The following is a 26,264-nucleotide window of genomic DNA, read 5'->3' on the forward strand; positions in this document are numbered from 1 at the left end:
TGGGAAATCTAATATTTAAAGGACAACTGAAGTGACATGTGACATGGTGAGATAGACGTGTGTATGTACAGTGCCAAGCACACAAATAAGTAGGCGGTGCTCCTTTTTTGCTTTCTCTGCCTGAAAAAGTTAAACATCAGGTATGCAAGTGACAGTTTCCGCATGGGTCTGTTCTGGGTCAGACTATAGCATAGCCCTCACTGATAAGTAATTACAGCCATAAAACACTTTCACTTCTGACCTCAGAGCAGAAAAAAAGATTTTAAAAAAGGGTAAATAATTCATAGATTTGAGCTCTGAACTCTGGTCCCCTACCTTTCGTGTCCCTACCTCTCCTTCTAGATAAAGCCTTTAGGCAGGGTACTCCTCCTTTTGTGTCCTACCTGATCATGCACCTCCATTACTGTGAACCCATGCTATGCATTTGAGTGAACTCAACTTGCCTAATCTCTATGCTCCCATCCAGTGACTGACTAAGCATTACCTTGTACTCATACCGTGCTGCGTGATCTGGTTTTTCTTGTATTCCTGTATGTCACCCCTAAATATTGTCTGTAACCTTAACTAATGTCCAGCGCTGTGTAATATGTTGGAGCTTTATAAATACAATAAATAAATAGTTTTTTTCATCAGTTTATTTTCACCTTGGATGTCCTTTAAAGAGTAAAGGTCGGGCATAAAATCAATTCTTTATTTTTGTCTGATAAACAAGTAATAAGGATGCTAATCAGGCAATCCAAAAGTTAAAATCACTATTCCTTTTCCTGATGATAAATTATCATTCCCCAGTTCGCATGACTTATTTGGTACACAGAAAATCTGGTACACAAAAGAGAAGTTGCAGGGCATGCTGGGTTGTCTTTTTTTTTGCTTCTCCACTTCCCCTCAGACTGAACTAATGCAACCTGATTGGCTGAAGCCTCTTACCCTCCTGTTTTCCCCTCCCACACCTCTGTGCACTTTCTATAGTGAAGGGCGGGCAAATCAGGCAGAGGAGACTAAGGGCGGATATTACATCACGACTGGCTTCAAAATAGCCACAGTAAATATGGAAACTGTGTAGAATAGGATTCTCTAATTTTCCTTTATAAAATTCACAGGAATCATAACATGGACAATGCAATACATATGTTATGTAAGTTTAGCAAGTATTTATCTACTTATAGATTTGTTTTTTTCCCCCTGAGATAGTATGGCTGACAGCTCCTCTAAGTAATGAGAAGCTTCTGGATACTCCAGAGCGCAGGTGTTGACCTCCAGTTCTTGAGGGCCATATCATTGCCAGTGTTTAGGATGGGCAAATAAATGGAGAAATATGTTCTACTTGATGGACCACACCTTTCCTGATTCAGTCCCATCAATTCATTTGGGCTGTGCCAAGAATGTGTGTGGACCATGGACCTTGAGGAATGGAGTTCCACATCCCTGCTCCAGAGGACTCCCAGATCTTCCACATTCCCACCGCTGCTGCCCGGAACCTTCTTTAGCTCCATGGACACGCTCCCATTAACCCCCCTGGCGGTATGAAAAATTCCGCCAGGGGGCAGCGCAGCATTTTTTTTAAATTTTTTTTTTAAATCATGTAGCGAGCCCAGGGCTCGCTACATGATAGCCCAGCGGCATCCCCCCAGCCCCGCCGATCGCCTCCGGCGATAGGCGATCAGGAAATCCCGTTCAAAGAACGGGATTTCCTGGAGGGCTTCCCTCGTCGCCATGGCGACGGGGCGGGATGACGTCACCGACATCAGCGACGTCGGGACGTCATTGGGAGTCCCGAACAACCCCTCGGCGCTGCCTGGCACTGATTGGCCAGGCAGCGCACGGGGTCTGGGGGGGGGGCGCGCGCCGCATCGGATAGCGGCGATCGGGCGGGGGCCGGCGGCGATCAGAGTGCTGGCGATCAGAGTGCTGGCACAGCTAGCAAAGTGCTAGCTGCGTCCAGCAAAAAAAAATTATGAAAATCGGCCCAGCAGGGCCTGAGCGGCACCCTCCGGCGGCTTACCCCGTGTCCAGCACGGGGTTACCGCTAAGGAGGTTAATGTGGGCATATTGCACAATTTTTTTTGTATATACAGGCGCTGATCCAATCTTTATCTCATGTGTATGTTCCACCAGCTGCTCAGGATCAACCACATCCACAATCGGTTCCAAGAAAGAAAATGCATACAAATCCACAGCGCTTGGTACTCAGATCGGCATCTGCAGTAACCCCACAGTCTCAGAAACATGTTCCCTGATGACGGCGCAAGGCCGAAACCAGTAGGAACTGGAGACTGGGCAACTTATATGAGATCGTTTTTGAATTTTAAATGTGTACTGGGTAACATTTTTTTTTTAACAAACATATTTCTGGAATGGCTGCAAATGTGAATGTGGTTTGAGGTATGAAGCAGTCTCCTACTCACCTTTACTATAACAACAATAACAATATTTATATAGCGCTTTTCTCCCTGGTGACTCAAAGCGCTGTGACCCTGCATTATGCAGTCTCAAAGGCCAGGGAAAAGAGGTGAGTTTTTAGCCCTTTTTTTAAAGCTGTCCAGAGAAGGAGCCTCTCGTACTGATTGTGGAAGTGAGTTCCATAGAGTAGGGGCTGCGTAGGAAAAGGCCCGAGCACCAAATGTTAAGTGTATCCTGGGAATAACCAGCTTCATCTTGTTGGCAGAGCGGAGGGTGCGTGGAGGGGCATAAAGTTCCAACAGATCCGCTATGTATTTGGGTCCCATGTGGTGTGGAGCCTTGAATGTCAGCAAGGCAGATCTTAAAATTGATTCTCCATTTTACTGGCAACCAGTGAAGAGTTTGCAGTACTGGGGTGATGTGTGAGCTGCGGGGGGCATTGGCTAGGAGTCTGGCTGCAGCATTCTGTACTAGCTGTAAGGGGCGCAGAACCTTATCTGTAGATCCGATGAACAGGGGGTTGCAATAGATTAATGAAGAGGATAAGAAAGAACTATGGGGTTTAAAATCAATTATGAAAACTGGTAATGCTGAGGTGTGTACCTTTAACCTAGAACAGGGTTGACCAACTGGTGCTCATTTGCCCGTATTATTTTTTTTTTGTCAGGTCCCTTCCTCTGGCAGGCCCACCTTTTGTTTCTGCTTAGCTTCGCCCCTCCAAAGCCAGGACATTGATGTTCTGCCCCCTCCAGACGAAAAATCAGGTGCTAGACACACCCCCTGCCCATGAAGATGGACAGCACTGACATAGTAGATGTGTGACACACGTACAGTGCTGCTCTACAGACACAAACACACTGCTGTCAGGAGTATGGATAGGAATAATAGGATAGTTTGCGGAGTGTTCCCTTGTACACAAGCAGTGATCAGGCATGTGGCTGCTTTCCCTATTATGGCACATGGTGACTAACCTTCATGTTGTGCATCAAGCCAATGAATAAAAAAAAAACTGAAATATTTATGCATGTCTCCTTGACTCTGTCCATTAGGATTTAAACAAAATTTAGAAACAAGACTGAAGGCAATGTTGGCATGGCAACACTCATATCATTACAAATTAAAGAAGCGAATCAACGACTGCTCAAAGCAAAGTGTTCTGAGCTCAGACAGGTCTCATCCAAATGCAGGAATATATTACTGAAAGATGAACTGTAACGGCATATACAGTAGTGGAATGCAGTACATTATTCAGAATACCCACTTTTACTGGAATTGTCTGGCTTTCAGCATCAGAAACACTTCCTATAGCTGTAAATTGGTGTATATTGCCATGTAGCCTCCCAGTGAGGGCGTAGCCTAAACTGTTTATTATGCAGAATCCCGCCTCCTCCCCACCCACCCACCCAGAGCATTCTGGTAGACCACAGAACTTTTCTACTGGCTTTCAAACTCAACAAATGAACATTCTGCAGAGATCACCTGTCAGTGCGAAAGATGCTGCTGCCTGTGATACATTTCATAATGTATATCGAGAGAGGAGAGATTTTACAATGGGCAAACACTGACTAGATAATTTATAAAGGAATATTGTAAATATGTGTTTGTTCAAATCCTTTGTATAGCTCTTCTAAAAAAATACTGGTATATAAACGTATATCCCAGGAACCTGTGACAGTATATTTATGCTGGTTGTCCATGACAACCAGTTTTATCTTCAAACCATCTGGTTAAAAAGTGTACCTGTAAAAATAAAAATAAAAAAAATGCAGAAGATAGATACTTTCCCTCAGGTGCTGAGGGAATCCCCTTGATGGTCCCTACTGCTCCAGTTCTGAGACCCTCTGAAGAGATTTCACAAGAGTTTGTCAGATATGCTCTCATGGCCGAGCTTCTCAATCCCCTACAAGCACAGCAGCACTGCGCAGGCACAAGGATGGCCCACCATTTCGCTTACGCAGTGCGGTCGTGTTCCAACATGGAGGAGAGCACAGATGGGAAGAAGTAAAGGGTGTGGATGAGCAGCAGTGGGATAGAGGAAGATCAGGAAGCCTCTGAATCATCCAGAAGCTTCCCTCTAAGGTAAGTAACAAACTTTTGCATTTTTTTTTCATCAGGACACAGACTTTCTTTAAAACAAATTATAAAGACTACAGGCCACCCAAAAAAAAAAATATATACTTCTACATAGCTTTAGCCAATTTATAGCACACATTTTCTTTAAAGTGGCACCACAAGAACTTTGGACTTAAACCTTTAGGGCCTTTTTCCACTAGCCTGCGATTTGTGATTTGCTTCTGATCGCAAATCGCAAGGTACATTAAACTAATGGAAACTGCAGCAGCAATTTCCATTAGTGCGATCCGATTGCGATGCAATTTTGGTCAAAGCGCAATCGTCGTCCTGCCGCGTTTTGTATGCGATTGAGCTGGACTATAATGAGTATAGTAGCTCAATCGCAATCGCATGGTGGAAATTGAAATGCGATTGCGATAATTTCATAGTGGAAAAGAGCCCTTAGGGCCCGTTCACACTGCACGCGTTTCCAGCCGCGTTTTGGAAACGCGTGCAGGTGGCCAAAACGCACGACATCAGACATTGCATAGAGTGCAATGTCTGATGTTCACACTGCATGCGTTCCGGACCTGTGCGGTCCGGGAACGCATGCTGCACGCAGATTTTGCAAAAACGCGTGGCTATCCCATTCACTTTTCAGTGATGGGATCAGCCACGCAACGCACACAAACGCGGATGGCCATGCGTTCGTACGCGTTGCGGTCCGCACGCGTTCCGCACGCATGGCCATCCGCATTTCTGATCTGAACGGGCCCTTAGGGCCTGTTTCCACTACACGCAGAATGGATGCAGAAAAATTGACTAATGAATGCCTATGGGTCAGTTTCCACTATATGCAATTTTTCTGATGCAGATTTTCCCATAGGCATTCATTGGTTTTCTGCATCCAATCTGAGTGTAGTGGAAACAGGCCCTTATTCCCCCCTTTTCAGGTCTCTTTTACACAACATGCAATCCCGATTTTGATAGGATTCCAGTTTTTAATGAGGAAAAAAAAAAAAAAAAAAAAAAAAAAAACTCTGCATGCTGTGTTTTTTTCTTCTTGTGTTGCTATCAATTTTCCCATTCAATTCATCTGTGGGAAATCGATTCCCCAAAATGTCAGATCGATTTCGATCGAAAAAAAAATTGATCGAAAATATCGATTGGACAGGGTGGAAAATTTGAAACAATTTGGGACAAGGCAAGAACATCGCCAGATCAACAGCCTATAGCTTTGCACTGCGTTGAACAGGGCAAATCTGCAGTTTGATTTTCAGTAGATTGAGATTCTCTGCTGGAATCTATTGGAAATTGATGTGCAGTGTGTGGTAGGAATTGATTCCTTCTAGATTCCTTTCTGAATCGAATCAATATATCGTTTTGGAACATTGGGTGGAAATCTATAAGTGTATGGCCAGCTTTAGATTTTTTTTTTTTACTCAGCCTGTCTATAAATAGTGTATATCTTCCTCTTAACACAAATTAGTTGTGTTTGTTTTTAGCTTTTCCGCCGGCCTGCAGACAAACATCACAGTAATATAAATGTCATGCTGAGGCGCCAGTGTAAACACCTGGAAGGAAGCAGAGTGTTAACTGTGGAAGGCCGGAGGCCTGGGGCCAGACTCTGCTCTCCTTCGGCTGTGCCAGGTCACTACAGCAACCACGCTCCAACATGTCCCCACATGCAGATCACCACAGGTGCTCCTCACACTCATCTGCCTGCTGCTGCTTCTGAGAGTTCCACACACAGAACTCCACAGCATCCCATTCCCAGGCTGCCCCCATACTTCACAATACAATGAATAAAACACTCACAGGCATGATCCAACTACCACAGAGTATGGTGCAGTGTGTAATGCTAGGTACACACCATACAATTTACTGGCAAATTTACCTGCCAGATTGATTATTTCCAACATGTCCGATCTGAATTTCGTTTGACTTTTGTTTTTTTTCAGAGCGTTTAAATTTTTTTTATTGATTTTTAATAGAACTGAACCAAAATTGGTTGACAAAACGATCGGAAAATCAAGCAGATCAATCGAAATTCAGATCGGACATGTTGTAAGTATTCGATCTGGCAGGTAAATTGTATGGTGTGTACCTAGCATTATGCTGCCGGTTTTCTCAAGACCAGAGCAAACAAAACTGGAGCAGATTATTATCCTTGTCTCAAGGTGCCCATACACTAAAGGTGCGTACACACGTCGGATTTGTGCAAACGACCCCATCGTTTGGACGTCACATTGGGCGTGTGTACAGTCTGTCGTTCGGCTGATAAGACCGGACTTGAGCGATCCGCTAAGTGGATCACCATGTTCCATCTCCAAACCCCGAGACCTGTAGTTGTGGAGATACCGTGACCCAGTTGTCTAAGCATCGTAATGAGGCCACTGTCTGATGCTTACGCTTACTTATTTTTACCGTATCAGACAACTAACCTTCAACAACCAACTGTTCATTTTCTGCCTAACAATAATTCCACCCCCCCCCCCCCCCCCACACACACACACACACACACACACACACCCTTGCAAGTGCAATTGTAGCAACCTAGTCACTTTGACTGCAATTGGTTTAAGTGCTGTAGGTCATCTCTACACCCTCCATAGTCTGTCCTGTAAGGTTGAGTTCATGGATAAGTTACGGCCAGAACCCGAAGTGTGGGCACTTCGCGTTCTGGCCGGCCAATGTGCGAGGTAGGCCGCAGCGGAGCGGCCAATGTCAGAAATGTAATTACTACACTAAGCTACAATGTATTTTATGGCCGTCTCGCTGCGGCCAAATGTATAACAACTTGCTTAATTTCATTAAATATAGCCGGCGGCAATGTAATAGATGAAGCCGCCGGCTTTCGCACCTCCTCCTCCGCCTTTCCTCCCCCCTCCGCCTCTCTCCTCTCCCTGCCTCCTATACGATACGGAGCAGCCGGCGGGGACACGCGTCCCGAGAGTCGTTCGTCGCGGCAGGGGTATCCTGCGGTTCTTGTAGAGCGGGTGCTCTGCTTCCCCTGCCACGACGAACGACTATCGGGGACACGCGTGACCCCGCCGGCTGCTCCTTATCGTATAGGAGGCAGGGAGAGGGGCGGGGGGGGGGGGGGGGGGGGGGGGGGGGGGGGAGGAGGAGGCAGTGCGAAAGCCGGCGGCTTCATCTATTACATTGCCGCCGGCTATATTTAATGAAATTAAGCAAGTTGTTATACATTTGGCCGCAGCGAGACGGCCATAAAATACATTGTAGCTTAGTGTAGTAATTACATTTCTGACATTGGCCGCTCCGCTGCGGCCACTTCGCACATTGGCCGGCAAGAACGCGAAGTGCCCACACTTCGGGTTCTGGCCGTAACAGATACAAGTATTATGCTGGGAATACACGGGTCGATCCGGTGGCCGATTAGCCGCCGGATCGACCCCAGCCGCGTTCCCGCTCATCCGCGCGGATCGATTGCTGCTCGTCCCCGCCGGCGATTCCTTATCAGCGCTCGATTCCCTGCCATTGTCTGCCGGCGGGGTCGAGCGGGGCGGGAGTCGAGCGGCTTGATTGGGCCAGCTGAATATTATCAGCTGGCCGGATCAGCTGGTCGATACACGGTACAGAAACGTACCGTGTATCCCCAGCCATAACACTGAGGTTTCATGTGTCAGATTACTCTCCTCCAGCTCAGCCCTGCATATGTACAGAGATAGGCTGAGGTTGCACAAGGGTGGAAAATGCTGTCAGAATAAGCAACCACTCACAGCACATTAGCAGTATAAATCAGTGAGGCTTGTCCAGAAAACTACTGGTACTTTCATTTTAGGTAAGTTTAGGAGCAGCATTACATGGGGGGGGGGGGGGGGGGGGGGGGGAGGAAATCATATGAGTGGATGTGGTGGGGCCTGCAGAGCACTTTGGCCTATTTCAGCTGCACAGTCACTAACAAATGGGGCGGGGGGTTGTCACAGCAAAATAGGCAACTTTATTATGCAAGAATAGCACTGCAGTAAATAATCTATAAATATTATTGTAAAATATAAGCAATTTTATTCATTATGTTATTTTTACCACAGTTCCTCTTTGAAGACAGTTTGAGGAGGTTCGCAGCATGGATTGCACTTGGCAGTAAGCATTATTATGCAATGTGATAAATGAGCACAAAAGTGTCCTAAAAAAAAGGGGAAGCGAGAAGCAGGGAGCCGGTGACCTTGCACAAGCAGCTCAGGAAGCAGCTCGGACCAGCTTCCTGGACACACAGCTTCATGAGTTGCTACACATCACCAGGCAGGCTGCCAGGTCATGTGTGCGGCGGGTTTTATTTTCACTTCTGCACACTGTAGACACGGCTATTCCCCAGGCGCCCCGCAGGTGAACTGGAGAGGCAATAAGCTGGCATTACCTTGGCAGTGATGACCTCCATTCCTCTGCAGCTCATGCTGTGACATTGCCTGCCAGACGTGCTGAGTGTGAAGGGAAGTGTGGCCCAGCGGGACAAAGGCTCATGCATGGCGGGTTAAGCCATTTCGTTACAACGTCAAAGAAGTCTACAAGGAGGAAACAACAGCACAAAAAAGTTAACTCACTAAAGGCAAACACAAAATAAAGGATGACTAGAAAACGGTAAAGAGGCATTGTAGTGACAATATACATTGCTGTATATTGAATGTAGCCCTGCCCCTACCAGTGACATATAGCCAAGGCTGATGCCCAACCCCAATATGAACCACGTAGAAAAGGAATAAAAGTACACAGTCGGCACTACTTGGAGAAGTTGCCCTTTTAGATGTATTGGGAATGACTCAGAAGGCACCTACGTGTCATATGCGTGCTCAGGATGGCATATTGCTGCAGTATATCATAGTCACAAAGCAGATTGAGAAACATCCGGCACTGCATAGAAAAATTGCACATTTATTGTGGACTTGTGCTCAAAAATATCTTAGAATGCATACAGCAAACAATTCAACATAAAGAACAATACAGTCCTACCATAGGTGCTTGGATGGCAGTGGGTGCTGGGTGTGATACGGGCAGCCTGACAGCCGTTTCGCACGGCGGTGCTTCTTCTAAGGCTTGGATGGCCACTGGTTGAGCCTTAGAAGAAGCACCGCTGTGCGAAACGGCCGTCAGGCTGCCCGTATCACACCCAGCACCCACTGCCATCCAAGCACCTATGGTAGGACTGTATTGTTCTTTATGTTGAATTGTTTGCTGTATGCATTCTAAGATATTTTTGAGCACAAGTCCACAATAAATGTGCAATTTTTCTATGCAGTGCCGGATGTTTCTCAATCTGCTTTGTGACTGATGCCCAACCCCCCCTTCCTGGTAAATTTCAGAATGTAAATCCGGGAGAGGGAAGATTTTACATTGAGCAAACAATGTTTACAAATGAATATTGTAAAAAAAAATTTGCAATTTTATTCATAATGTTATTTTCACTACAGTACCTCTTAAAGCAGGGGTAGGGAACCTATGGCTCGGGAGCCAGATGTGGCTCTTTTGATGGCTACATCTGGCTCACATACAGATCAGTAGGGGTTGATTCACTAAGCTACACTGCTCAAGCAGCACAGTTTAGTGTGGCAGCGCAAGTAACATTTTCAAAGAAGGCACACTACTGCTATAGCGTGCACTAATAACTTACTCGCGCTACCTCAAAACGAACAGCTGCTCCAATTGTCCCACTCTGGAACCTGTCAGGTCCAGTGACTTTGTAGGACGAGATTCCCGCACTTTGATTGGCCCAGTAGGCTGCCTGTCACTTGAGAGGCAACCTGTTAGGCCAAAGTGTGGGGATCTCATCCCACAAAGTGAATAAAATTGCTGATGTTGCTGAAACTCAAGAGAAGCTGAAGATGTATACACATCACCATAGCAACGGGGACGTGAGCCCTCTGCTGCGCACTATCCCAGTCTGAAACATATAGTATGGCTCTTAGGATAATACATTTTAAAATATGTGGCTTTTATGGCTCTCTCAGCCAAAAAGGTTCCTGACCCCTGTCTTAAAGCATTACTGTACATTGGAACAGAAAGCTGAACAAATATCATGGCTGTACAAGACATTTTGTAACCAAATGCAAATAAATGTTTCGACTCCAGCCTGCTGCTGCTTTTTTGAGGCCTCTTTTCTATGGACTGCTGAACTGCTCGTTTGTCGAGTAGTTCAGTCTCCCAGCTGCCAGCCACAAGCGCAATTCGCTACAATTACAGGCAGTCAAATGGCAGCATTCGATAACACCTCATGTGTCACGGTTGACATGAGGCGGCATTAAAAAAAATGTCTCATGTCGTGTCTGAGCATGGCAACCACTGTGCTCAGATGCAACCCGCATGCAGAGGCTGCCAGTCCCTCCATCGTACCGAGCGCTAGCAAGAGCCTGGCCGGTAAATGTGAGCAGCTGACAGGGCGTGAACTCACCTCCTTTAGCTGCGCGTGCAAAGGAGGCCCAACTATTTTTTTTTTTAAAGAAATTTGCTGGAAACCTAGGAAACAGTATAAGCTTGCGTGGAGGGTACCAAAATTCTCCTTTCTGCATTTGGCTTACTGGTGAAAAGTCTGCACGATGCTCTATTTCAACTACCCAGAAGCACATTGCATTTGAATCCACCAATCAAATTGAGAATCGCTAATCACAAACGCAATGAAATTGCTGACACTCTTTACAAATAGCAACCTTAATGACCGGAAATCGCAGGTGCAAAGTGCTTACACAAAACAATTGCTATAACATTTTGCGAGGTCTACTGTGTCCCAGCCCTCCGGCAGGTTGTTTAAAAAAACAAACAGAAAAAAACAGAGATCAGTTCAGATTGTCTATACTAGGGGTGATTTGCCAATTAATAATGCAATTACTGCATAATTGGCCATGACTCAATTTTAATACATTATTATTATTATTATTATTATTATTATTATTATTATTAACTATAAGAGTCTTTTTCTCCTCCAATAGTGGTGAAAAAAGTCACTGCGTCTTATCGTCAAAATGCAGGGAGTTCCTGACTTGTAATACAAACCCCCACCCTGCCGCAATGTCGGGGACTCCCCGTACTGTGCCCATCCAAAAGGAGGACACAGGGGGACACAAAGGGGCATAGAGAAGGACACAACGAGGACAGAGGCAGACACATGGGGGACACAAGGAGACCCAAGAGGTACAAGGGGGCATAATCCACCAGATACCCCTTCACCATGGATGCACCAGGTTTAGTATATATTTTTCCCTCTGGTTTTTGTCCTCTAAATCTAGGTGCGTATTATGGTCAGGACCGTCCTATAATGTGAAAAATACTGTATGTACTATTAAAGGACATCCGAGGTGTAAATAAACTGATGAGATAAACAATTGTATCTATCCACCTCCTCCTAACAATCAGGGCTGTGGAGTCGGAGCAATTTTGGGTGCCTGGAGTCGGAAAAAAAATGCACCGACTCCGACTCCTAATGAATTTAAACTGTAATTAAAATAGACAAAATGATAAAAATGTTTCACTTCTCAAATAGTCATCATACATAATTTATATACACAGTAAGGCCCGGTTCACACTTGCGGTGGCCCTCCGGAATCGCCGTGCCGGAGCTGCACCGCCTGCAGAACGGACGGAACGGACGCACGGCATAGCAATTAAAGCCTATGCGTCCGTTCACATGGGTCCGTTCTGCAGAACCGGAGCCGGACCGGATCCGGGCCGGATCCGGACTCCGGCCTCCGTTCCAACATGCGCTATTTTTTCATCCGGCCCCTCCGGCAGCCGTATCCGGGGCGGAGCCGGACTGCACCATCCGGCCAATACAAACAAATGGGAACCGGAGGCCGCACAACACACTGGCTGAGAAATCCGGATGTTCTACCCCACTTCCTATGCGGATTTTTGCGGCGATATTGGCTGGGGACACATGGGCAAGCATTTTGGAGTGGAGCAGCACGAGCTGGAGGTGTTGGCAGGATGTTGGCAGCATGTCGGAGGTGGAGGTGAGTGCTAAACAGCAGAGGGCCTGATTCCACAGGTCCCCCTTCTGCTGACCTCCCAGACCCCAAAATTTTTTTTTTTTTACGTTTACTTTGCCAAACGGATCCGGATCGCATCCTGATTACCACCTGATGCAACCTGACCGGATCCGGATCGGATCCGGATCAGAACCGTACGGTTCCGATCCGGATCCGGTCCGGATCCGGTCAGGTCATCCGGTCCATTTGGCAAACAACCGCTAATGTGAACCGGGCCTTATACAGTAGCTGTGCTTAGTCCACAAAGATGAAATAAACCAATCAAAAAAAAAAAAAAATAGTTACTTGTGCTGCAGTCCCTGTATTTTTAAAGTCAGATACAGGGGTGCTCGGATACCCCTTTTCAAAATCCGAATTGATCCGGATACCCAGATATCCGGATCGTATATCCGAATCCGATTGTTCAGATATCCACGTTCATGCGGATATCCGAACGCATTATCCGGGTGGATTCGGATATCTGGATAGAAAAAACAGAAGTGCCTTTTAAATTGCTTTAAAAAATGTTTTTTAGGGTAAACGAGGCATGTAGCATCATTTTTTAAAGGAGAACACTAATAGATGATGTGGGGGGGACCCCCCCCCCCCCCCCAAAAAAAAAAAAAACTGGCTGTCAATTAACATTAGGCCTAGGTTCCAGACAGCGGTCGTGCAGCCCACATTGTGTCCAAAGTCCAACTGCACAACAGGGACATGACAGTTTTCAGCCAAGACACCTCCAAACAATTACGCAGCAATTGTGTTTTGGGTTAAATATAAGTGGTATCAGTGGCCTGTGGCACCCTGGCCTGGCGGTGGGAGCTGCACAGGCAGCAGGAGCAGGGCAATGCAGCAGCAGGTGTAAGGCCTCGTTCAGACTATACGCGCTGCCGTGCGCATTTTGGCAGCGCGTATAGTGTGCGACACGCAAGACCGGTAGAAGGGCATAGACAGCCCTTCTACCGTTCCCATCATATGCGCTGCGTGGCAGCGCGATTGCGCTATCGCGTGCTGCACGCATTTTTGTGAATCGCAGCGCAGATCCCATTCATTGTAATGAATGGGATCTGCAGCGCAGCGCATAGGAGCGCAGATGGCGTGCGATCGGACGCGTTGCTTTCCGATCGCACAGCCATCTGCGCTAAATGATGTGAACGAGGCCTAATGTGTGCCAGGTGCATGCCGGACGTGGCACGTGTCACTTGGAATGTGTCACTTGGCAAGTGCCACGTGCGAGTGACAGTCAGACAGCAGAGGAGAAGACACTAGTGCACACTAACTGTCACACTGGCACTGCTCACAGCACAGCAATTCTGTAGAAAGCTAACACAGAAGTACTACTACTCTAACAACTACTAGCACACTGACTGCAGTACTACAGTACTAACTACACAATAACACAGTAATCCTATACCATAATCCCTAACCTATACCTAAGGCTAATAGCTGTCCATCAGGCAGCAGCTGGCCTGTGCACAGCACACACACACAGACACATAGCAGCTGCCTGCAGAACACACTGACTGTCACACAAATGACACCAAGCTAATTAATGATTTTAATTTTTAACCCCTTTGAATTAGTGAAGGGGTTAATCACTGAACCGTTTTCGGTTTATCACTGCTAGGCCAGCAGCACTGGAGCACACACTGACTGCCATACAACATCAATCAAGCTAATTAACGATTTAACAATAGTGTAGTGATAGTAGTGAAGGGGTTAATCACTGAACAGCTTTAGGTTTATAACTGTGTACAGGCTTACAGCCCTTGCTAGGCCACCAGCACTGAAGCATGTCTCTCAGTGAGCATTCAGCAAGCTAAGACGATATGTCTCATCATGGCAGCAATTATACAGGGGGGCTGGCCAGTGTTCCTTTCTGTGATTGGGTGCCAGGGTTTAGGCTGGGAGCCCTCTGACTGGCTCAATGAGGTCAGGTGCTGGGTTCCCCTCTGTGATTGGTTGCTAGGGCTTCTGCTGGGAGCCCTCTGATTGGCTCCAGGACGTCATCTCGTTACAGTATTTCGGATCCGGATATCCGCAATATCCGTGTTATGCAGCCAAATATCCGCAGATAGCTAGCCGGATTTTTTAAAAAATCCGGGATCCAAATCGGATAGCGTAAAAAAGTTTGGATATCTGGGTTACCCGGATATCCAGAACCCGGATGAGCATCCCTAGTCAGATATACATATCTGATTGTGACTGTACAGTATGTATGATGTGTACACAGGAATCTTTAATATATACTAAACAACATCTATGCTGTAAGAATAAAGCCTTATGTGTAGCGGTGTCACTAATAGAGATGGTCAATGCGATGGAAACAATTCTGCGTTGATGCTGGTTTGGTCTGGATGCAAATTTATGCACTCTTTGTTCATGAAATCAAATAATTTTATATGTTGTTACAATTTGGTTTGGTGACTAAAGGGTACGTGAGATGGATGAAAAGAAAAGTGTTATACATACCTGGGGCTTCCTCCAGCCCCCTTCAGGCTAATCAGTCCCTCGCTGTCCTCCTCCACCTGGATCTTCTGCTATGAGTCCCGGTAATTCAGCCAGTCAGCACAGTCCGGCCGTATGCCGCTTCCACAGCCAGGAGCATTCTGCACCTGCGCAATAGTGCTGCGCAGGTGTAGTACGCTCCCGGCGGCGGAGTGTGTGCATGCGCACTACACCAGACTGGCTCAAGTACCTGGACTCATAGCAGAAGATCCAGGTGACGGAGGACAGCGAGGGACTGATTAGCCTGAAGGGGGCTGGAGGAAGCCCCAGGTACGGTATGTATAAAACTTTAATTTCATCTGTCCCGGGTTTACTTTGTTACACAGTAGTACTATACTCTCCATATGCACTCCCCACAGAGCTGCAGGGAATCCACTGAGAATGTTGTGCACATTGAACACAGAGGTGTTGTCTGTCACCCATAAACCTGGTTCAGATTGTGCATGAAGAATGTGTAAGAGAGGAAGAATTCCTTCATTCCCCTGCAGAGTACCTGCATATCACTCTTAGGGCCTTTTTCCACTAGCCTGCGATTTGCTTCTGATCGCAAATCGCAAGGTACATTAAACTAATGGAAACTGCAGCAGCAATTTCCATTAGTGCGATCCGATTGCGATGCGATATTGGTCAAAGCGCAATCGTCGTCCTGCCGCGATTTGTATGCGATTGAGCTGGACTATAATGAGTATAGTAGCTCAATCGCAATCGCATGGTGGAAATTGAAACGCGATTGCGATCGGAATTTCATAGTGGAAAAGAGCTCTTACATGTACCCACAGTTATACTGCCTAGGGCCTGATAGATGTTCTTTGTTCCTGTCTGTACCTTCTACAAGTACTCTTATCAAGGACTAGTTTTAGTGACTAAAAGTATTAGGAGGCAGAAGATCAGCCAAATAGCCAGGTAACGCGTATTGTTTAAAAGGGAATAAATATGGCAGCCTCCATAATCGCTCTCAGTTCAGTAGTCCTTTAAAATTCCTAAGCGTTGGCAGTTAAGAGATCCATTTTATATTACATACATTCAATCAACAAGATTGTAATATGCAAGTTAGAGGAGTCGAGGAGTCGGAGGAATCCTAAAATGAGGAGTTGGAGCATTGATGGATTTTTGTACCGACTCCCCAGCCCTGCCAAAATGACTTTAGACATCACACAGTTTTATTTTATATTTGAATCCTGTTTTTACATTTTTCTCTGTTTTATTGTCTCTGCTCAATGACACATGCCATAGCTCAAATCTATGAGCTATTGAACCTTTTTATCTCTTGCTTGCTCTCAGAAGCCATTTACTGACAGGAAAGTGTTTTATTGTTGAAATTCCTCATCAGTGATGCTATAATCCTGACCCAGTCCTGACCCCGGACAGAAACTGTCATTTGCATACCTGATGTTTAACACTTTCAGGCACAGAAGAAAAAAAAGGAACACAGCATAGTCATTTGTGTGCTTGGCACTGTACATACACATGTCTATCTTTTGTCACCTCAGAATAATTGTATTCATTATGTTATTTTCACTACTGTTCCTCTTTAAGTATAAAGTACAATAAGACTTTAAGAGAAATGTCACTATTATTGAGAAACAGGGAATCCCATCAGATCTGCACATTATCAGGATTCTGACAAAGTTTATTTCACCCTTCTTGCCTGACAGGTGTTACATTTTACCTGAGTACTCCAGGTATTTAGGAAGAGTTGCCAATGCCTCCTGCTCTGTGCAGCTTCTTATTCATGTAGGAAGATATGAGCTAATGGGGAAGTTACTTGGAAATCAGTACATTTAGAGAGATCAGAGCGCTGACTTCATGGCTGGAAATAGACGCTGGGCATTATCTGGCATTCCTAGTTGGAAATGAAAACATAACGTTTTATAACTCGCATGTAAAGAAGAATAACCGATTGGCAATTCACTGCACCAAGCAGCACCGGACTCACACTGCCTGCACAGGGCCGCTAAGCCTCTTAATTGCACACACTGTGCTCACACAGCTACACAGGGGCTGAAAACTAATTAGACTCATGGCCTCAATTCACGGAGCATTATCAAACGTTTATCAACACTTTATCAAACGTTTGATAATTTACCTCATGGGTAAAATCTCATTTTAAATTCACTAAGGTGTTATATATTTATTGAATGTTTTACCGATAAAACGTTCAACAAATATATAACACCTTAATGAGATTTTACCCATGAGGTAAATTATCAAACGTTTGATAAAGTGTTTGATAAACGTTTGATAATGCTCCGTGAATTGAGGCCTTAGTCAACTTCCTTATAGGGGATTTCACTGTAACTTCATCAAAGAGACCTCAGTCCCACATATTGCAATACAGGTTATCAGGGACACCATAAGCAGGTTGCCTCACATCTCCCCACTCTTACCTCAGTTTAAAAATGACCCAATGATTTGGGAACATGCATGCAAAGCGACTTGGGAGCTGGCTTACCAGAGAGGAAGGGGTGCCACGCTGATTGCGCCTCAAAGTATTAATAACGCTTAACAACGTTCAAGTATTGAAAAGATCTTCATCGGCACTAACAGGCATCGTAGCGAATTTTTGAACGAAAGTTACATTTCGCTTTAACCACTTAAGGACCGTAAGCTTACACCCCCCCCCCCCCCCCCCCCCCCCCCCGTGACCAGGCTATTTTTCACAACTTAGGCCGCTGCAGTTTTAAGGGCTCGCTGCAGGGCCATACAACTCAGTACACAAGTGATCGCCCCCTCCCCCTCCTTTTCTGCCCACCAAAAGAGCTTTCTGTTGGTGAGCTGTGATCACTCCCAGGATGTTTATTTTTTTTTTATTATTTTTTTTTCTTAAATGGTGGCTGGATGGTGTAATGGTTAAGGGCTCTGCCTCTGACACGGGAGACCAGGGTTCGAATCTCGGCTCTGCCTGTGCAGTAAGCCAGCACCTATTCAGTAGGAGACCTTTGGCAAGTCTCTCTAACACTGCTACTGCCTATAGAGTGTGCCCTAGTGGCTGCTGCTCTGGCGCTTTGAGTCCGCCAGGAGAAAAGCGCGATATAAATGTTATTTGTCTTGTCTTGAATAAATATTGCTATTTCTTTTATTTTTTGCATAGCTCCCTCCCTCCCTCGCCAGCCAATCAACGCGATCGGCTAGGCCTGAAAGGTAAATCGAATTTATATCGAAATCGCGAACACCAATTTCACAATTTCGGAATCGTCAAAGCAGCAATTATTGCGATCACGTCATTTCCACATGGGGGGTGGGGGGGGGTGGGAGTTTGAAGAAGTGGCTTCAAACCTCCCCAAAGTCCCAGCGCGTGCGGCCCTCAGCGTTGGACATAGCTTGCGCACGAGTCGAAACGCTGTTCGTCCTCTATCACCGCCTGCCAGCTCTTGTGTTTGGCAAAACTCTGGGTTCCTGTATGTCACATGACATACAGGAAGTATTTCGTGCATTAGAGCCTGCAGGAGGCGAAGTGGTTAGATAGGCATCGCTGGACTCGTGCTGGAAGCTATGTACAGAACTGATGCAGCTTGGGGGACAGAGGAGGCACAGAGAGAGACAGAGTGGGAACAGAGACAGAGGAGGCAAGAGAGAGACCCAGAGGAGGCAAAAAGAGGCAAAGGGGGCACAAATAGATACAGGGGGACAGAGGGGGAACAAACAGGCAAAGAGGGGCAACAAATCTTGATTTGAAGGAAAACGTGAATCGAAATCGCAATTTCAGACAGAAATCGCTCAATTCAATTTTTCCCTAAAATCGTTCAGGCCTACGATCGGCTCTCATAGACATCAGCCTATGACAGCCGATCGCTTTCCTGCCTTCCAGGGGGACAGCCGTAGATCGCAGTGCTGTACCATCTAAAGTCTCCTAGCAGCAATCGCCGCTGGGAGACTGGTGACGGAGCGGATCTCCATCATGCAAGTGGAGATGCGCATGCATTGGCGCGCGCGATCTCCTGCAAAACCCCTCCCCATGACTTCACGCCAATTGGCGTGGAACGGTCGGCAAGGGGTTAAAGAGAACCTGTAGTGAGTAGTATATGGAGGCTGCCATGTTTATTTCCTTTTAAACAATACCATTTTTATGGCTGCCCTGTTGATCTTTTTGTCAGCAGCAGTGTCTGAATCACACACCTGAAACAACCATGTGGTTAATTTTATCAGAAACATCTCCCCTGAATCGTGGTCTATGGCTAAAGAGGTGTAGCGAAAAAAAAAATCCTGATATAATGAATTGGTTGTGTAATACGGATAATTAACAGAACATTAGTAGGCAAGAAAACAGTGTCGTTTTTATTTTCAGGTATATAGCTTTTATTTGCATAACATTGCATCATTCTTGTAATAATTGCAGTTTCCACAAAACACTCAGCATTTTAAATGATTTTACAGAGCAAGCTATTGACCCTTTGAACTTTTATCTGCAGAAAAGAACAAAAGAAGAAACAATGAGAGTTGAGATAAGTGCTTCAAAAGAAAGTGCTGTCCAAAAGTTTATAAAGTCACACAGCTCAAAAAAGCTCCTTTGCATACTCTTCCTGTATGAACAATATGCGACATATCTGTGCTAATGTTTTATTTCTTAGCTGTACTACATATACAAATAAGTTTATGTCCACTTCAGATTCCCTTTAACGCTGGGTTCACATAAATCTGTACACTTCAATTCCAATCCTATCAGTTTTGCATCAGCCATAGAAATTGGTACAAAACTGAAAGGACAGGACTGGAACGGAACTATACATCTTTTTTGTGTGAACACAAACAGAAAAAATTATACAAAACTGATAGAAAACTGACAGGACTGTAACGAAACTGTATGCATTTTGTGTGTGAACCCAGCCTAAGGTCATGTCCCAATTTTCTGCCTGTTCTCCGCTCACTGTTAAAACAAACAGTGAGCGACTCCCATTTTATATATAGGAGCTGTTTAGACTTGTCACTGCAAAGGACCAATTACGGTAAGCAGGCCGCACTTCTGTGCAGTTTGTAATAATCCCGAACGTAACAGGACAGCAATACAGCACAAGCGTGACCGCTACTATAGAGCATACAGCGATACATACAACGTAACATAGTAGCGGGCCGCACTAGTGAGGTGACGCGGTTGCGCTACGTCACTATCGCGGGGGCATTTAGAAGGATCGGCCGTTACTAAAAGAATGCACGCTATGCTGCCAGAACCACGCATAGCGTATGCTCATTAAAATTGACTCGCGCTCCTTATAATAACTCATGCTGGCAAACGTGTTACATTTAGTGAACATGCCACCTTGTCCTGTCAGAGTATGGCTCCTCTTCGCTTGGTGATACACTGTAATTGTGGACGCCCGTGTCGTGTGGGAAAAAGAATAAAGTTGTACAATTTAAAACATGTTTTCCCGAGCTAGGCTACTGACTTCAATAGCCTGTGGAATCATGTGGGTCTTGCCACCTACGGCAATACGCTCATAGGTCGCAGCTAGTGTGTTCCCTGCCTAAGCCTAGGACTGACTGGTTATATAAAACAATAGGCTGCAGCACGCATATTTGTAGCTGTACTCCGACCAGTCTGACTGTCTCCTGGCAAAAATACAAATACACGGCAGATGAGGTCAGTTTAAAACTGAACAGTGCCTGGGGCACCACGTCTTCTCAGATATGTGAGAAATGCTGTAAATGTATCGCCAGCATTCTATATTTTTACACTAAGGTACACTGACCACATAGGGGGAACACAGGAACAACCAATAATTACACTGACCACATAGAGGGACTCAGGAACAACCAATGGCTGATCCTATGCCCCCCTATCTGGTCAGTGTAACTTAGTCCAAGAAAGTTTTACTTTTCGGAAACAGCACGAAATTTCAAATAGGCGTAGAACTTATGTAAGAAGTTTTTCTTTACTGCTGTTTGTATTCCTGCTGTAGGATTCTACCCGTTTCCTGTCTCAGAGGCTTGACAAGTAGAAAAGCCTGGTACAACACATCCCAATTTTGAATGGCCAATCATACTACTAGCCATGGAGGTATGACATCATCCATCTAGCCCAACTGCACTATTCTGGCAGGGCAATTAGAGGGCTTGATGCCGCCTCCTGTACCAGCTGCCCGCTAGACACAACACTGCACTTCCCATGATCCCTAGTGGTGAAAAGGGAATGCTCACTTTTGTTATAAAAAGTGACAAATATATATCGGCATATTTTTTCTGCAAGTTAATGTTGTGTTGTCTCATGTGCTTACACAGTCTTTCAGAGTCCCAGAAGCTAAACTATATGAACTGTTGACCCTCTCTATCCCCTGCTCCCATAAGCTGTTCTCAGCAAGGAAAGTTTTATGGCTGTAAATCCTGATCATTGAGGGTTACACTATAGTCCAACTACCTACATTTTAACTCTTTCAGGAAGAAAAAGAAACAGAAGTGTTATTTTTATGTATAGCACTGTACATGTACATGTCTATCTCATCATGTCACTTCTGGTATCCTTTAACCACTGTAGGACCGCGTCACGCCGATGGGCGTGGCCGCGGTGGCAGCCCCAGGACTGCGCTGATTGGCTGGTGGAGGGAGGGAGGGCAAGGTAAAAAAATATTACAAAAATAAAGAAATAAATATTTGTAAAAGAAAACAATCATTGGGAGAGCGATCAGACCCCCACCAACAGAGAGCTTTTTTGGTGGGGAGAAGGGGGGGGGGGGGGGGGGGGGGGGGGGGAAACGTTGGAGAATCACTTGTGTGCCAAGTTGTGCGGCCCTGCAGCAAGCTCTTAGGCCTGGTGCACATCAAAAACCGCTAGCAGATCCGCAAAATGCTAGCAGATTTTGAAACGCTTTTTCTTTTTCTGTAGCGTTTCAGCTAGCGTTTTGCGGTTTTGTGAAGCGTTTTTGGTGTAGTAGATTTCATGTATTGTTACAGTAAAGCTGTTACTGAACAGCTACTGTAACAAAAAACGCCTGGCAAACCGCTCTGAACTGCCGTTTTTCAGAGCGGTTTGCGTTTTTCCTATACTTAACATTGAGGCAGAAACGTCTCCGCAATCCAAAATCTGCAGCAGCCCGGGAGTATGCGTTTCTCTGCAAAACGCCTCCCGCTCTGGTGTGCACCAGCCCATTGAAATACATTACCCCCAGCGGATCCGCACCCCGCAAGCGGATCGCAAACGGCAGCAGAACCGCACTGGTGTGCACTAGGCCTTAAAGCTGCAGTGGGCATTTTTGTGAAAAATAGCTCTGTCTTTATGGGGGTAAAGTCCGTGGTCCTGAAGAGGTTGAAATTCTTAAAAATCCTTAAAAATTAAAGCAGAAATGTAGTCATTACATGGAGTCCCTACCAGAAAGTGGCAATTAGAGGTGTCAAAGTTTGCTGCCAATTAGCAAATTAGTCCCAGATGTTGAAAATTAGCAATCAGGGCTCCTGCTCTGCGAATTCTCTTGCTCTGCCAATGCTCTTGCTGCATGGTGGGGGACAGCCACATAGCAACAGTACTGCAAATGGAGTACACAGAGCACTGCCGTCAGTCTGGCAAATTAAAACGGAAACAGCATTTTTATAACATTAAAGCGGACCTTAACTCAGAACTTCCTCTCTGCTCTAAAGGATTAGCAACAGCATAGTAACCTTTAAAGAAAAAACATTTCTTTGTTAGGGCTGATAGAAATCCTGCAATAAATCTGCAGTGTGTCTACTTCCTGCTTTCATGGAAGCAGACATAGGGTTAACTGAGATTCTACTTCACCTGCGTTTATAAATTAGCTGCTTTGTCTGGCAGAGAAGATTCCTGAGCTGACACAGCTGGGAGATTAAATTACAATAGTGATTATTCCCGGATGAGGGGGAATTAGACAGGCTAAAACTCTCTAAATACATTCAGGGTGCATTTCCTCTCTGTCTTGTGCTAGAGTTCTGGTCCACTTTAAAGCAGACCTGAACTCAGTAAGCATCCTCTGCTCTAAAAGATGTGCAACAGCATAATAACCTACAAACAAAAAACGGTACTACTCCGTTAGCCGGGCACAACCACTAGGTGGCGCTAATTACTATTCCCCCTCCAGGCCGCCATGGATAGTAGGGAAAGATTTAACTCGTTGGCGGTTGCGCCCGGCTAACGGAATAGAACCCAAAAAACATTTCCTTGTTACAGCTGACGCAAATCATGCAAAAAATCTGCACTGTTTCTACTTCCTGATTTCATGAAAGCAGACATATTAACATCCTGTGCTTTCAAATGAGCTTGTGTGCCATCTCTGCCCTGGCAGTCATGTGACACAGGAGAGAGATCAAATTACAACTTATGATTAGACACAAATGGAGGGGGGGGGTTACATACAGGGTGCATTTCTCTATGTTTTCCCTCTGTACAGTGCAACAGTTTAAGTCCACTTTGAGTGCTTTAGAAAACAGGACTGTATTCACCTAGTGGGTCGGATAGCTCAGAGAAGCTCTTTTACATAGATAACAGCTGACATTTTTAACTCTTCTTGTACTGGAAAACAATGTGACTTTTTTCTTTGCTACTAATGTTCTAGGTCTTAGCTGTACTACACATACAACACATTCTCTCATCAGTTTATTTTTGCTTCAGGTTTGCTTTGAGGGAAAGTGTAATTTCCCTTAAGACGACAACAGCGAATCCTGCCAGCTGATATTGGTATGTATAGGGCTGCTGGCCATCAGGTGATCTCACATCATGTGAAGTAGAATCTCAGTAACTAACCCACGCTGTCAAGTTCAAAACAGGATGTGTGGCCACATTGATTTACTTGAATAGCCTCTGCAGGGAAACGCAAGAGATCATCGACAAGCAAATGTACAACAATACAGTCATCTGACTGTACATATTTATGGGTACAACAAAGCACTTTTTACACGTGAGGGTGCCATTTTCTGTAAACTAAACCTCACTCTAAAGGTGGCCACACACCATACAATTTTTTAAATATCTGTTCAATTTAAGAATTGCAATCAATTTTTCTGACTGATTGTAACATTTCAAAAAGTATTACCAATGTACCACACATCTATGTTCAATTTTTCCCCAATTATGATAAAAATGATTGAAAACTGAGAAAATTGCTAGAATGTGTATATTAATAAATTTACAATCTAACACACACTATACAATCTTTAGAGAAATTGAAGAAAAATATCTGGCATTCCGGATAGATAAAAATCGAAAAAAAAACGGGAAATCCGATGGGATTTTTCAGTCGAATGAAAAAAGAAGCTTTTGATTTTTTCGGGAGATCCGATCGTTTTTATCGAATTGCCATAAAATCGGATCATTTTATTGTATCATGCAATGTGGAGAGGAGAAGACTGGCACTAGATATAGGCAAGAAACAAAAATTGGGTACACCGGATCCTGTACAATGTGCTAAAACGTGCTCTCAGAAGCGTGCATTTGCATGAGGAGAAAAAGAAAATTGAGGCACTGTGATAGCAAATGAGGTACCTTTTAATCCACGGTGTGACAGACAGCAGGGTACACAGTGGGGGTGAGGGGATGCCACTGTGTACCCTGCTGTCTGTCACACCGTGGATTAAAAAGGTACCTCATTTGCTATCACAGTGCCTCAATTTTCTTTTTCTCCTCATTTTATTGTATCATGTGTGGCCAGCTTAACCCTAACCTATGCCTAGCACTAACCTCCCCTCTATCCACACCTAACACTAACTAGTACCCCCGCCACCACCGATGCCTGGCAACAGTATAGCCGACCGCCCACCACACTAACAAAGGATGGCGCCTTCTGTAGCTGAACACCAGCACCCAAACTAACGCCTGGCACTTGTCTATACCACCAGAGCTGAACGATCCCTCGCTGCATAAGCCAAACCGTGCTCATCTATACCATGGCCAATCACCTATTACCAATTCCCACCACTAGAGCCATACGGTACTGGGCTGTACTGTAGCCGAGCACTGCTAGCCGGATTAACCACACCGCTATACTATAGCTCAGGGGTCAGGAACCTTTTTGGCTGAGAGAGCCATAAACGCCACATTTTAAAACGTAATTCCATGAGAGCCATACAATATGCTTCCATCTGGGGTAGTAGGTCTCACGTCCCTGTTGCCGTGGTGATGTGTATACAGTTGATCCGCCGGGCAGCGGAAGCATCAGATGCGTCTTCAGCTTCTCTTGGGTTTCAGCAACATCAGCAATTTCCCCGAGAGCCAGGATAAATACCAACTAACACCTTGGACAATTAGCTAGGTGACTTGGGGGTTGATTCACTTTGTAGGACGAGATCCCTGCACTTTGGCCCAATAGGCTGCCTGTCAAGTAGTGGCCAATCAAGGTGCGGGGATCTCATTCTACAAAGTCAATGGACCTGACAGGGTCCAGAATGGAAAAATTGGAGCAGCCGTTCGTTTTGGGGTAGCGCGAGTAAGTTAGTAGTGCATGCTACAGCAGTAGCGTGCACTACTTTGCTTGAGCAGTGTAGCTTAGTGAATCAATCCCTACTGATTTGTCGGTGAGGCAGATGTAGTCATCAAAAGAGCCACATCTGGCTCCCGAGCCATAGGTTCCCTACCCCTGCTATAGCTGAACTCCGGTACCCAAATTACAGACTGTGTGCCGCGATAGCCGCAAATGGCATTGCAGCCTATGGCAGGGTCCCAATCCCTGTCGGGCAACATCCATCCAGCTTGTGTGCGAGCTTTTAAACATACAGAAAACCTGCTAGCCACAAAGAAAAAAAAATGAATAGCAGACAAGTCCTTACATATGCATACATGGGCATTATTAACCATTTCAGCCCGCCGGTATTTTCAGCCCGCAGGTATTTTTTAAATACAAGCCTCAATTCTGGTAGGGTGATCAAACAAATTACCTCATGTGAGGTAATTTACCTCATGAGGTCATGACATTTAGCAATTCTGGTGGATTTTAGTCATGTTTTACCTCATGAGGTAATTTATGAGGTAATTCATGAGGGAATTTACATTAATTTTACCGAAAATAGCTTTTTACCGAAAATAGCTATTCTCATGGAAATTAGGGGGCATGTTGGCACATAAATTACCAATCAGTTTAACTGCCTGTACCTGGAGGTAAAGTCAATTTCTGTGTATTTTGTAGTTTTTAGTGGAGTTCCTATTGCTGTTTTAGTGTCGTTCCTATTCAGGCTGTGTAATAGAAAAGAATAGTAGAAATAAAACTCCAAGGGATGCATATAAATATACTTTTCAAAGGTTGCTACATAATCTTCCAAAGACTATCCTAACTTATGGAAGACAATTAAAGACTACTATTATTTATTTACTGAATGCTTACCGCTGAAATACCTCATGTTTTACCTCACTTTGGGCTCAATGCTGGTAGCGTTTAGTAAATTACCTCATGGAATTGGGTT

At 45.2% G+C, this 26,264-nt stretch overlaps 1 protein-coding gene across 1 annotated transcript in view; it reads right to left on the bottom strand.

The window, feature by feature from the left end:
- The window catches only part of TBC1D14 (TBC1 domain family member 14), a 184,426-nt gene that overhangs the window by 149,993 nt on the left and 8,169 nt on the right, over positions 1 to 26,264 (bottom strand). Inside the window, exon 2 of the mRNA XM_068277011.1 lies at positions 8,834 to 8,978. Coding sequence (XP_068133112.1) covers positions 8,834 to 8,879 — 46 coding nt within the window. The 5' untranslated portion in view covers positions 8,880 to 8,978. The remainder of the gene's footprint in view (positions 1 to 8,833; positions 8,979 to 26,264) is intronic.

This window comes from Hyperolius riggenbachi, chromosome 1 (assembly GCF_040937935.1).
Source record: "Hyperolius riggenbachi isolate aHypRig1 chromosome 1, aHypRig1.pri, whole genome shotgun sequence".
Taxonomy (NCBI): domain Eukaryota; kingdom Metazoa; phylum Chordata; class Amphibia; order Anura; family Hyperoliidae; genus Hyperolius; species Hyperolius riggenbachi.